The sequence below is a fragment of the Myiozetetes cayanensis genome, unplaced genomic scaffold (assembly GCF_022539395.1).
Source record: "Myiozetetes cayanensis isolate MyiCay16 unplaced genomic scaffold, myiCay2020 scf23, whole genome shotgun sequence".
Classification (NCBI taxonomy): Eukaryota; Metazoa; Chordata; class Aves; order Passeriformes; family Tyrannidae; genus Myiozetetes; species Myiozetetes cayanensis.
The window spans coordinates 32,214-46,001 of record NW_026087445.1 but is presented as its reverse complement, the minus strand read 5'-3'; the positions used below and the strand labels follow the sequence as shown (position 1 = coordinate 46,001).

General features: G+C 57.6%; 1 protein-coding gene across 14 annotated transcripts in view; it reads left to right on the top strand.

Moving 5' to 3' along the window:
• The window catches only part of EXD3 (exonuclease 3'-5' domain containing 3), a 282,431-nt gene that overhangs the window by 262,696 nt on the left and 5,947 nt on the right, over nucleotides 1-13,788 (top strand). For 10 of the 14 annotated variants that reach the window (XR_007629432.1, XR_007629427.1, XR_007629430.1 and 7 more), the window contains one exon: nucleotides 10,248-10,360. Coding sequence is in view for 3 of the 14 variants with exons in the window: in XM_050319851.1 (XP_050175808.1) it covers nucleotides 10,248-10,341 (94 nt within the window). In the remaining 11 variants the exon portion in view is untranslated. Of the gene's footprint in view, nucleotides 1-10,247; nucleotides 11,493-13,788 lie in introns of those variants that run through there. The other 4 variants (XM_050319851.1, XM_050319850.1, XM_050319852.1 and 1 more) reach the window with 2 other exon arrangements.

Below are 13,788 nucleotides of genomic sequence, written 5' to 3'. Positions count from 1 at the left end.
GGGTGCTGCCCAGGGGGACAGTGAGCAACCCACGGTGGGAGCTGGGGGGTGAGGAGGTGGCCATGCTGGCAGCAGCAATACCACTTTCCTGGCGGGCACCTATCTGGGACCTGCCTCCCACCAGCCCGGGGGAGCCCAGCTGGCAGTTCAGCCCAGCTTTGCAGCCCTCTGGGGGTGAGCTCTGCCTGGGGGTGAGCCCTGTCTGGGGAGAGGCTCAGCCTAAGGAGGAGCCCATTCGGAGGGTAAGCTCAGCCTGGGGGTGATCCCATCTTGGAGGTGAGCTCAACCTGGGGATCATCTCATCCTGAAGCTGAGCTCAGTCTGGGGATCAACCCATCCCGGGGGTGAGCCTAGCTTGGAGATGGGCCCATCCTGGGAATAAACCTTGCCTGGAAGTGAGCCCAGCCTGGGAATGAGCCCACATTGGGGTGAACCCAGCCTGGGAGCTAATCTCAAAGTGTGGGTTAACCCCAGCCTGAGGTCTAATCCCATTTTCAGGTCTAATCTCAGACCAGTTGCTGAGCCCAGCCTGGGTGCTGAGCCCAACTGCGTTAAACTGGGGAGCTGAGCCCAGTTCTGGTGGTAAACCCAGCCCAGCCCCGCCTGGGTGCTGAGCACCATCAGCCGTGAGCGGGAGTGAGCTGCTGTTGCTGGCTGTTCATCCCTGGGGGTGGGTGCCAGCCCAGCTCAGCACACCAGGATTAGGGGTCCCCCTGGGAAGGGGCACCGTGCCCCGGGCAGCGCAGCCGCATAATGCCCGGCTTGTTCTGCACTGGGAGTGGAGCCTCCCGCCCCTCCTCCAGCGTTCCCAGCCTATTCTACCTTATGTGTAGGAACTGGTTTTTCTTCCTGGGCCATTGTTTCCGCTGGATTGGGTAGATTGCTCCAGGCCTCGCTCAGATTTCCTTTCTCACGCTTTTTTTTTTTTTCTTTTTTTAATATTCCCGTTTTCTGCCCCTCCTATTCTCGCCCCAGTTAAAGCAGCAGGCGCTGCCTGCCGGGCTGGGGGGTTCGCCTCCTGCCGACTGTGCCCCCTTGCTCTCTGTCATTGTCCAGGATGATGAAGTGGGCTTCAAACCCACGTCCCCTTGCCAGGGAGACAGCTTTCATGTCAGTAAGGGCAGTTCCTGCCCTGGCCAACCTGCAGCTACACACAGACTTCTCGGGCTCAGGCAGTTCATCTTTCCATTTTTCTGCAGCTCTGTCTGCTAAATCAGGTTTTTTTCTTTAACAAATAAAAAGTAATGGAGCTGGTACAGCCCCACATCCTCAGCACTGGCTCCTGCAGAGCACTCAGTGGGTCGGGGGTGATCCCAGGTGTGGAGCATCCTGCTCCCCTGGCACAGATTTAAGGCCAGGCTTGAGAAGGGACCCCAGCACCTGGCAGCTCACCTGGGTGGTGACCTGGTGACAGTGTGAGAGGGCTGTTCTGCAGCTCCAAGGATTAACTGTGATATGTGTGTGTTCCTGGCCCCTAAGCAGCTGGAGGCGAGGAGAGCCTGGCCTGCAGAGCTGCTCCCCGGCTCTTCCCTCCTGCCACACCACACCATGAGCCAGGCAGGATGTCCCGGTGACTCAGGTGATGCTGTCCTCTACCCGGAGGTCTGGCATGCTGACAGGGAAGGGCAAGTAGTGCTCTGATGGTATCTGGCTCCAGCTGGGGAAGGCAGTGTTCCCCCGGGGGCCTCTGCATAGCACCCCAGGCAGACTTGGGTTCCCAGATAAAAATAGAAGCTGAAACATGAGCCCAACTTCCCTGGTTCTGCCTCTGCCTGCACCCCCACGTCCCCTTGGGCTGCACTGGCCCGGGGCACGAGCCCAGGGCATCCGCAGGGCTTCCCAGGGAAGGTGGAGGAGGGAGCAGTAGGATGCCTGGGGACCAGATGGCCATGGAGGAGCAGAGCCAGGCGGCCACCTGGCCACTTGTACAGGGCTGAAGACTATTCTGAGGAAAAGCAGAGAGCTGAGGGCACAGATTCCAGCCAGGCACAGGTCTGAGCATGGGGCGGGGGGTGGGGAGAACCCCTGACATGCATTATACAGCTGGTCCCAGGATCTCAGCTGCCAGGGGAAGCCAGGAATGGGAATAAGAGTAGCTGTTGGTTTAATATGGACATTAAAGACATTTTCCTAAAGCTTGTTCAGCCCTGGGAGCCAAGGACGGAGCCCCCAGCACGGCTGGGAGAAGGTGCAGCAGCGGAGCTGAGGCTGCACGTGCTGCACTGGGGACACTGGGGGTTCATGGGACCTGGCTGAGGCAGGAACCCAGCTTACAGCACGACCACCGAGCACCCGAGGGAGGAGGAGCAGTGCCTGGCTGTTAACCACCTGAGCTGGGCTCCTCTGTGGGGACAAAAGCGTCATCCCTTTGCAGTTTCCAGGGCTCTCACTCTCACAGGCAGAAAGTGTATTTCCATGACCTTTTCCATTTCTGGTGCCAAAATGATATGCTCCTGAAGGTCTGGGGTTGCTTGGTAGCCAGAATTCCACCTACATTTTAGTTTTGGGGTGAGACCCTTTGGAACATGAGCTGGCAGGAAGTGGCCCTTTGCTCTGTTTCCAGTGCTGGGTGATGCCAGAGCTTGGGTTGGGTTGTTTTTTGCAGCCCTCAGGTTCATCAGCCTCCAGCATCCTCTGTCCAAGAGGAGAGCTCTCACCTCCAGCTGGGTAAAGCAAAGTAGCTCGATAAAGAGGAGCAGCAGTGAGCTGCATTGCAGGGAGCTGGGCGAGTTAACCCTTCTCCTGCTCTGACACAGGCTCCCTTGGCATGGCTCAGGAGCAGACTGGAGCAGGAGGTGTGTGCCCTGGAGCAGCACAGCACATGTTTGCACACTCAGGAGGGGTTAACCCTCACCCCAGGGTTAGATATAAAGCACATTTATAAGACAGGAAGGTGCTGGCACAGGGCTGGAGGAGCAGAGGCACCACAGTCAGGAGGGTGGGAAGGGACAGCTCACACCCTGGCCCCGGCAGCTCCTGGCACAGAGCTCACCCTAAAGCCAAGGCTTCAGGGATGCTGTGTAACCTTGTTATGAGGCAGTTATTACTGGTTTGGCTTTGTTATTAAACTTGCAGTGAGCGCTGGGAGCCTGTCCCGGAGCAGACCCGGCCGTGCTGGGTGCTGGATAAACAGGGCTCGCGGCTACAGTGAAGGTTGGGTCAAGGGTGCTTTGGCAGCTTCAGCTTCTCGGAGGGGCTCAGCCCCCATCTCTGCAGCTCACAGCCCAGCTGGGAGGCAAAATGAGCAAGTGAGACTTGAGATGACTGAGAGGCAGCTGGAGGGATCCGCAGGGGGATGTGTGTGGTGGGAGGGGGGTTGAGCATCATTTTTTTTCCCCTGGGAAATTCAGCTTTGCATGTGGGTTTAGATGCAACATCGGGTGAGATTCTCATCACTGCAAAGGCCTTGAGGTACTGAAAAGGGCTTTCAGTGTCACTGACTACCCACGGCGGCGATGGCAAGGCGGCGGCGGGATGGGGTTTGTGGTTGGGGACCTGCAGCGTCTGCACTTGAGGGAGAACAAGTGCACCGAGGGGAGCAAAAACCAGAGATCACACAGCCTTGGCCCAGCACGTGCCTGCTCTGACAGCCTCCATGTGTTATCCAGGGATGTGCTTGTGCTTCCTCTCCTCTCTTCCCATCCCTGCCCTTCTCCAGGGGAGCTGATGGACACCCCCCACAACCCGAAAGTTGTATCTTTGCTCAGAGCAGCTGCAAACTGGGAGGTGACAAGAAGCCAGTGGGAGCTGGGGTGTCCTGAAAGGGAGCCAGTGGGAGCTGGGGTGTCCCAATGAGGAGCCAGCAGGAGTTGGAGTACCCATGGAGCCTCGGGGCTCCATCACCCTGACCTCCTGCTCTCACTATCTCCCCTGTCAGAGGAGCTCCACTAATCTGCCCGTTTCAGCCTGTGGTTGGTGCTCCCAGACAAGCAAGGCCATTGTAGCTGTCAGGTGAGCCTTTCCCAGAGCTTATGCAAATGATACTAATTAAAAGCATTCTTATCTGTTCGATTTCCCACACCTTTTGCCTCAAGGGGAATAGAAAACTTCATGTTTTAACTCCGTATTTCGTGGCAGTTGGAAGGACTGCCTAGGGAAAGCGTTGGGAAATGTAGCAGGTCACTTCTGATGAGAAGAATTGGCTTATGCAAGTGTTGAAACACTTTATTATGCATGAGAAACCTTCCAGAAACGGATGACTAATAGCAAAGCGGGAGCAGAGAAAGCAGTGGGAACGCAGTACCAGGCTGGCATGGGATCCATGTCATCTTACCAGCTTAGCAGGGTTGGGCTAGGTCAGCACTTGCCTAAGAGACCTCTCAGAGTACCTGGCTGACAATGAGGGAAGTGATGTTAATGATTCAATAAACAGAGCCCTTCCCTCTCTGTGAACCAAAGTGCCCCTGGATGATGCCAGGATCCCACCAGCAGCTCTGTTTTTACTGGCTCTACTGTTACTGAGCTCAGATGGCTGTAAAAATCCCAGCGCTGGATGTGCAGGCAGGCCTGGTGGAGGATGCCCAAGGTGCATTCCCACGTGGGAGCATCACAGTCCACCTCCCAGCATGTCTCTCACACTGCTGACAGACAGGGCTGCCCTGGTGCTGGTGGTCACTCAAGGCTGTCGTGTGCACTGAGAGCCTTTGCTCATGGAAGGACCAGGCTAACACACCCGAGCATCCCCTGTGCTGCTGCAGTGAGTTTGCTGATATCCAAGGACAGACATGGGACCGCTTGCAGCAGAACAGGAGCAGCAATGTCTGCCTTTATGATTCCCAGGTACTGGTAATCAGAAGATCAGGGAGAAAAGCTCTTGGCATAAGGGGAAAGGAAACAGCCCAGCCAGTTGCTCTCTGAAAATCCCTTCGGAGGGGTGACTGTCCCCAGAGCTACACCCAGAGGTGGCCTTTGCACCCAGAGGGTGTGGGGAAGCTCCACGGGGTATAATTGCTGAGTTTCTGCTCTTTATGAAAGGACCTTGAAGGTGCTACAGGGCAGAGTGTTGTTGGAGGAAGAGGAGAGTGTCTGAAGGTCAAAGCTGTGCATGCCGAGAGGAGGAGCTGGAGACGCTTGGGAAAAGTGTGAGAAAACAGACACGTGGGCAGATGAGCATGATCAGTTCCAGACCTGTACTTGGCATCTGCTAAGTTGTTACCTGGTTTTCTTTCACTGCCCGCCATCTCCCACCTTTCTAGGCACTCTCTGCTTTGGATGGTAGGCAGGAGGTCTACAAAGGCAGATCCATCTACCCATGACTCCTGGGCTTGGAGGCTGCTTGTGGGCAGTCTGTGCTGAGCCTGGGCATCCTGCAGTCTGGGGATGTTTCTAGTCCCAATGCGTCCCAGCAAGAAACTCTTGGATGCTCCAGGGCTGTGCTTTCACAACCAAAGTGAGAGTTGCAACCTCCATCCGGAGGAGTGGCCCTTTCACCAGATGATATCCATCTCAGAGAGAGAGAAAGAGGAGAGGGTAGGCGGTGAGTAGGAAAAGAGATACCACTGCAGGTGGCTGTTGAGTAGTCCTGTGATATGGCGAGCAGAAGACGCCCAAGGAATTGTCCTGACATGAGCTGCCCTGAGTTGCCCCAAAGAGTTCACACCGGGCACTGTTGTCCTTTAAAGCAGGTTTGATACACTGAGGATTTCCCAAGTCAGGAGCTCTCCAGGCAGAGGGTTGTGTCTCTCCCTGCCAAGGAGATCCCTTGGTGACGTTGGCCTATGACGTTTGTCAGCAGAGCAGGAGAAAGGAGCCCTCGGGCCCAAGGGCCATTTCAGGGGTGGCTCCTCTGGGCAGAGCTCAGCATCACCAAGGTGGCTCTTGATTGAACTTTGGAGATGCAGCTTTCAGGGATATCAGAGGAAGGAGCAAAACTGACTCCAGGGTTGTCTGAACTGCTCATCTTACACGTGTTTTGGGTACCAGCCCATGGATGTCCACCTGAACTCACAGCCCCGGCTTCAGCCAAGCTCACGCTGGCTCCTGCAGCCCTTTAGGGTCCCAGAAGGTTTGGCTCCTGTTATGTACTGGATTTGACTTTTCTCTGAGCTGCTCAGCTCCCTGGGTGGAGGCTCAGAAAGAGGATGGGATGCTGAGATGGCTCCAGAGCTCCAGGCTGAAGCATCCAGTCCCTCGAGTCCTGGGAGTTTCGTGCGTCACTACTGGTGAAATCCCCACCCAGGAGGGCTGGGAGAGGCAGGGATCATCCTAAACAAAAACAAGGCGCCGGCTGGGCTGCCAGCATTGCAAAAGGACATCTCACCTGCCTCGTCCTCCTCGGCAGCCCAGGCAGGGAGAGCCTCACTGCGGGGGGGTTCAGGTTGCTGGGGCTGGTGACAAGCACCTTGCTGGGCTCAGGGACCACAGATCCACACCAGGTCTCCTGCTGTGACAGCACCACAGTCCCAGTGCAATGACATCACTCCTAATCCCCTGTCACAGCTCTTGGTGGTGACAGCACAGGGCAGGCTGGGCTGCTGTGTCCCTCTGGATGCTGGCCTGAGGTCCTGTAGCAGGAGCATGTGGAGGGGGGGGGGGGATGGTGCACCACGCTGGGGTGCAGCACCTTGGTCAGGATGGACAGACAGGCGCAGGGAGAGGGGACAACAGTGAGGGGCTGCAGTAGGTACCACGGCTTGATCTGAGCTGAGTTGCACCTGCTCCTCTTCCTTGCCGTGGACACGGCAAGCAGAGCCCCGGGAGGCAGGGGAGGTGTCACTGCCGCGCCCCTCTGCCCAGGGAACCTGAATTCGGCCCCAGGCTCTCCGCCTCTCATGCTGAGGGTGTCAGAGCGGGGACGAGCTCGCCTGGCCGCGCTCACGGGTGCTGAGCAGGGCACCGAGCGCTGCCCGGCGAGGGGCTGATTCACACGGGGCGCTGGGGGCCGGGCTGCCGTGGGAAAGCGCGCCCGCCAGGGCTCCCGAGCGCCGAGATTGCTTCAGCGGGGGTGCAGCCAAGACCCATTTCACAGAGGGCAGAGCAGATCTCGGCTGGGATTTACCAGTGACTAAGCATGTGCTGGCACGGGCTGCCCCAGCGTGAGAAAGGCAGGGCTGCTCCTCCTCCGAGGTGTGCCTGCTGCTGCTGTCCCGGACCCGCCGCCCCGGGGCCCCGGGCACCCACCGGGCAGGGACACTGAGCACCCACCGGGCAGGGACACTGAGCACCCACTGGGCAGGGACACTGAGCACCCACACACCAGGCACCCACCGGGCAGGGACACTGAGCACCCACCGGGCAGGGACACTGAGCACCCACCGGGCAGGGACACTGAGCACCCACTGGGCAGGGACACTGAGCACCCACACACCAGGCACCCACCGGGCAGGGACACCGGGCACCCACCATGGCAGGGGCACCAAGCACCCTGCTGTGCCTCAGGGCCACTGGTGTCAGCAGACCAGGCAGCGTTCTGAGTTCAGGGGGGGCTGCAGCCCCCCAGTCTCCTCATACCAAGCTGGACTCAGCCCTTTCTCTGCCCATGGCCCAGCACCTACACTGGCCACGTGGCCGGGCAGGATGGTGTGAGCAGAGCACCTGGCGTTCACCTTGCTCAGCACATCGTCCCCAGGGCAGGGCTGGGGCAGGGGCAGAAGCTGCCACCCCCACCCTGGGCCAGGTACAGGGGCTGGAGGGACCCTGAGACGTGTCAGAGAAGCCAAACCCTTGTCTGTCAGGTCGTGGCCCCTGCTCACAGCAGTTGCACCCCCAGGCAGTGTTCCGAGGTGCCACCAGCCCCTGCTGACTCACCTCATGAAGATTTTTGGAGGCCACAACTAATCCTGCCATGGGAAATGTGTGGAAACCAAACATTCCTGAGGAGGAACAACCATCCTTCCCCATGGGGAGGATCCCCACTTCCCTACCCTGAAAACAAAAGATAGGCACAAAAAACTGCTCCCCATCCCCAGGTGGTGACACGGAGACACAGAAGGCTGTGGGGAGCTGTGTCCCTGGGCAGGAGCCAAGCATCAAGCCTGAAGCCACTACTGGTCCCTGCAAGGCCAGGCAGGGAAATGGGAAGAGGAGCTCAGCCCAGCCTATGGAGATGGCATACTGCCCCACTCACTTCATCTCTTTTGGCTCATTTTGGCAAGACATTAAAAAATTGTAACTGCAATTTTTTTTTTATTACGGCTAATTGGTGCTGCTACTAAGTGGCTTATCTGGCTCCTGAGCTCACCCCATGTTTTTGGGAAGCTGAGGAGAGTGAATGCCCAGAGGCTGGAAGATGGCATGGGGCTGGAGCCTGGCGGCAAGGGCCTGGCAGCCCTGGCAAAGGGGGAATGCCAGGCTACCCTTGGGCTCCAGGCATCTCTGGCCCAGGGAGGTGGGCCAGTTCATAACAGTAATGAATTTTTGAGAAGCAGAGAAATTTGTCTGAGGTCACTCTGTGCACCCAAGTGGGAACCAGGAGCCCATGCCTGGTATGCTGGCACTGCTGCTCAAACCCCTGGCAGGCTCCAAGCTGCCAGGGCTGGGCATCCTGGGGGATTTGGTGTGTGTGACAGAGGGCAGAGGAGCCCCTGCACGTCTGTGCCGAGCAGGGGGGGCTGGGGAGGAGGGGGCTGTTTGCCCTTGCTGTGCCATCCTGGCTGGCAGCTCCATGGCCAGGTGGTTTGGGAGCTCTCTGGGAACCTCTCACTCCTCAGTGCTGCTGCCATGTCAGGATATGCCATCCTGTGGGGCCAGCACATGACCCCAGGAGCTGCCCACCACCTCTGCCTGCCTGTTGCAATCCCACAGGTCCCTGTGAGCCCCACAAGGGTTTGGGTGCCTGTTTGGGGGTGACACCATGGCTCCAGGTCCAGCCTGTGCAAGCTGGGGTGTCCTCAAGCCTCAAAGGGACCACCTGTCCCACAGCACCAGCACTGACTCCACCACTGAAGGTGGCAGGGACTGGAACATGACAGCATCATCAGGGTCTGTCCCATGGCTGTAGATGACAACTGTGCTAAAAGGAGTCAGTCTGTCTCTCTCTTTCCTTGCTCATCCTTGGATCTCCCTGTGCTCTTCTTCCCTATTTCTCAGCCATCCTTCAGGATGATTTCCTGGCCTGGAGCAGCGGGACCTCAGGGACCCAAGCCAGGCATCCTTTATGGTCAAAAAGGATGGGGAGCATGTGCTGGTTTTGTGGAGGCTGCCAGTGGGAATCATCTCCTGCTGCAGGGCAGAGCTGGGATATGGGGGCGAGTTTATTTCCAAACAAAACATGCTGCCCTCATGGTCCCCCAGGCTGTGTGGGAGCAGGACCATCTCTGCCCCATGTGCTGAACCCAGTGCTGCTCCAGCTGCAAACCAGCAGAGCCCATGCTGGGGCCCACTTGGGAGCTGCAAAAACCTTCCTACTTTCAACAGGCTCTAGAGCAAAGCCCCAGGCAGGGAACTGATTTGTTCTGGTCGTCAAAGCTCTGCACCTCTCTCCTGGCTTACCTTGAGTGCAGAGTGCTGGGACTGCTCTGCCAGCAAAAAACAGCCCCTAAAAACAAACAACTGATGAAAGGAGTTGTGGCACATCCCAGCATGCAGGTCCTGGCCCAGCAGGGATGGAAAAGGAAAGGGAAAGTGTCAGGGAGCTGGCTGGGATGCTCCCGGGGAGATTTAGCTCATCACTCTGGGTGAGTGTGTTCAACTACACCCTGTGCTCAGCCCAAGGCACCATCTGTGGGTGCTCCTCAGCAGTGGGATTTGGAGAACTCCTTGGGGTCCAGCACCCAGCATGTCCAGACCTCTCTAGATACCTTTTGGCAAGACAAAGGTGGGGTAGAAAATGTGACTCGGTGCTCACAGGCTGCAGCAGAGCCAGGCTGAGCCCAGCATGGAGCCAGCCAAGAGCCCAGTGTGTGTCAGGGTCCACAGCCATCCTTCCCATCTTCTGTCAGACAAGTGAGAACCAATCTTGAAACCACAGCCCAGACTTTTGAGTGTCTGCTTGATGCTCTAAGGCAGCCTCAGTTGCTGGTGTTTTCTGGCCAGGGAGTGAGGGTAGGCAGCAGTTCTGGCTGCCTGGCATGGGGACGTGGCTGAGCACCATACAGGTGGAGTGGCTCTGGAGAGGAGGTTCCTGGGGCTTGTGCCTGGTGCCTGTCCCTGCTCAGCAGGACAGGCCTTGCCCTGTTTTCCCCTGTGGAATGTGCTGGGGCTGCCCAACCTGTGCTGGTGGTGCCCAGTGTGGGTTTGTGCTCGGGGCAGGCAGGCAGTGCCTGGGGAGCACAGTTGCCATCTCACTGATCATCTCTCTCTTCTCTCAGGTGTGCAACTGTGACAAGTACCTGAAGGTGTCCCGGGAGAGGATGAGGCAGCTGGTGGAGGGCAGTAGGCAGGCATTGCAGGAGCACAGTGCAGGTAAGCTGGGAGTGATACTCTGACCCCAACCCCCTCCCTGAGCCCTTGCCTGGGACTCACTGCCCTGGGCAGAGCAGGACCACTCCCCTGGGGCTGGAGGTTTCTCAGAGTGTGATCAGGTCCCCTGCCACCCATCTGCCACTGAGTGCAGACCCACAGAGCTCTTCCAAGCCCAGTTCATGTCTCTACCCTTGCTGCCCTGTCCTGCCCCATGAGGCACAGGGTCATGTATAGGATCGCCCAGCCGGGGGGGGTGATGACATTCAACAGTAGCTCAGGTGACAGCCTGAGGCCATCGCTACCTGACTGTGTAAAAGTCAGCTTGGGTGGTAAAATGCCTCTTGGCTGGGCCTGTCAGGTGCCTTCCTGGCCTGCCCAGTGCCTCCTAAACTAGGTCAGGCTGCAGGGAGGTGAGTCAGTGCTGCCTGCACAGCTGCACTCCGGCGGGCTCAGGGGAGGGAAGGCTCCTCCATGTGTGCCCTGAGCTATGCTGACCCACACACACTCCTTCCCAAAGGGACACACATTTTGGTGGTGAATGACACCCACCTCAGCACACCAGAATGGGAACATGCCCCTGTTGCTGCTTCAGCCCAGCCTGGGCTCTGGCACCAGCCATTGTGTGCACCGCTTGCCGTGCTTCAGCTTCCCCATCTGCTGACAGCAGAGAGCAGTGGGAAGCAGCGGCTGCCGGGCACTCCTGGCCAGCTGTGGCTTTGCTGGAAGCTGCATGTGTGGCTCTGGGGGTGAGGGACGTGGTGGGGCAGCTTTTCTCATGGTGCCAGCAGCCTGGGAGCGCTGTGCCTCCCCAGAGGCCGGGACATCCTCCCTGGTGGTTCCTCTGGTGAGGGCACTCACCGTGTGTGTACCCAGAGACCAGCTGGGCCAGTTCAGCCAGTTTTAGAGTATGGCAAATAGAAATACTGTGGTTTGTGTTCAGCGTGTGAGTCGTTTCCCCTTCCCCATTCTGGATGGGGATAATGGAGCTGGGATAGTCTCACACAGCACAATGGCTGCTCCACGCAGACTCTTCAGGGACTGCCTGGCTCTACCCTTTATACCTGCTCTGCAACACTCCATGTCCCCATCAGGCCATGCAGCCTCTTGCTGGATCCTCATGTCCCTGGGAGAGCCTCATGAGGAAAGACCAGGTAGGACACGTGTGCTGGCCATGTCCAACATGACCTTATCAGGGAGCATCCTCCACCCTGGAGCAGTCAGGGACAGGGACAGGGACAGAAGGTGCCACAGCATCCCCAGGGGGTTCGTGGAGACAGAAAACAGAAGCTGTGATTCCTGGGCAGGTGGGCACAGTGGAACAGTGGCACCCACCAAAAGTGAGACCCCCTGGGACTTGCCAGCAGGGTCTGCTGTGCCCCAGCGCTCTTGCCACCCAGGGGTCTCCATTTCTATTGGGATTTTACTCAGAGCTGCTGGGATGATGAGCATCAGTGTGAACTTGACTAGGTTGTCCCCAGATGTCCCACTTTGGGTCAAATTTTGTGAAAGAGAAGGTTGTGCTGACAGTGTCCTGCTATCACTTGGTAGGGACAGTGGTGGCAGTGGGACAGCCTGGGCAGCCACAGAAGACCATAAGGAAAATCTCAGTTGTTCCCTGATTTCCTTTACATTTTCCTTCTGGAGGGGTTGGTGGCAGGGACCTGCTCTGCCCCCAGTCATGGCTCAACACATGGTGTGGGGAATTCAGCACCCACAGCCCACATCAGAGCTGGCCCCTGTCCCATGAGTCCAGCCTAGGCCATGTCATCTCCATCACATCGCTGCACATGGATTAACCCCCAGACATGGGCAGGTGCTGATGCTTGAAAGGTAAGAAAATGCCTTTTCCCTGCTCCTGCTTCCAGGCAAGAAGGGATCCTTCTCGCATGGGGAGGAGCCTATGGGTCCTGGGACAGGTGGGTGACAGGGATGGATCCTGCAAGACCACCCCTCAACACAAGCCTGCAGCTGACCCGGATGCTCCCGAGTCATGGGGTCCATCTGCAGCCAACCTCAGGCCAGTGCTGCTCCTTAGGCTCCTGGATTTTTATAACAGGGCTTCCAAATGATGAAGGGCCAATTATTCATCCTGTAATAGCTCACTTTTACTTGAACCTAGGGCTTTCAGAGGTTTGAGGGAACATTTTCTCTTACACAGCCACAGTTTCCCTGCATGAGGGCTTTGATGGAAGTGCTAGAAATTAGTTTCAGGCCCTGAGAGCTTTGCCATGTGATGCCTTTTTCCCAGTGGGATGCTCTGAGCACCCTGAGTGCCTGGAGCAGACTGGAGCTGGGATAGAGAGAGGAGCAGGGCTGTGTGTCACCACAGGGCACAGGCAAGACCTTTCTGGAGGCATTGACAGCATGTCAATGACATGGGGGATGGGCTGTGTCACAGGCTCTTGTCTGGCATGGGGAAGCTTCTTGCTGAGAAAGTGCTGTAAAACCAACTGGATCAAGGCCCCCGTGCTCTGGGTGCTCTGACAGATGAAATCTGGTCCCTGGGAAAGGCAAGGATGTAGCACATTGCATCGGGTTGGGATTCACCAGAGGAGGCTGCTTTAGTTGTAAAATCCACCCCTTGCCATCTAAAACGTGCTGCAAAAGATGAAAACAATTGGTCCTGCTTCCCTTGGGTCTGTGCTGCTGAGCAGGCGTGTCAGAGCCTCTGCTCCCTCCTGGAGAGTGGCTGGGGGTGCTCAGGGACCCTCACCCATGCTGGGTGAGCACCCTCCCTGAGCAGCTGCCAGAGCTAGTTCTGCAGACCAGTGAGATCTGCACTGCCCAGCTTCTCCTCCAACACCTGCACGTGCAGGATATGTCCCAGACAACCCAACTGGGTGGCTGCAGGAGCAGCCAGGGTGTCCCTTCACTGGGTGCCAGGATGGTGTTGGGCAGCTCCAGCATTCACCTTGCCCCTGCCAGCCTAAGCAGTGACTTGGGGTTTCTTTCCCGTGTCACCCTCAGCTCCACCACCAGCCTGGGAAAAAGCCAGCAGAGACAGCACAGGGCAGGCAGGAGGGAGAGTTGCAGAACACGGTGTGGGAAAGGCTGTGCAGCAGGTCCCAGCCAGGGTGACACCAGGACAGTGCCAAGTCCCTCTACAGCCACCACACCGGGCCATCTGAGGGCTGGTGGGACCTGCTGCCCTTAGCCAGCAGGAAGAGCCCAGTACATGTCCACAGCCTTAAGACTGGGTGCAGTTTTTTTCCTGCCATGATTCCCTCATCTACAACATTTGGCTTAGCTGTGAGCATCACATTCACCTTATTGCCATGTGGGAAAGGCAGGAGGTCCCTGTGCTTTCCCAGGAGCATTCTCACACCCATGGAGCCTTATTGCCTTATACCAGACCCAGAGTGAAGGAGAGGCCAAGGCACCCCCAATGTCTCAGGTTACTGTGAACACTTCTGAAGGGAAAGGGATAGATTCCTGAAGGGTTGCACT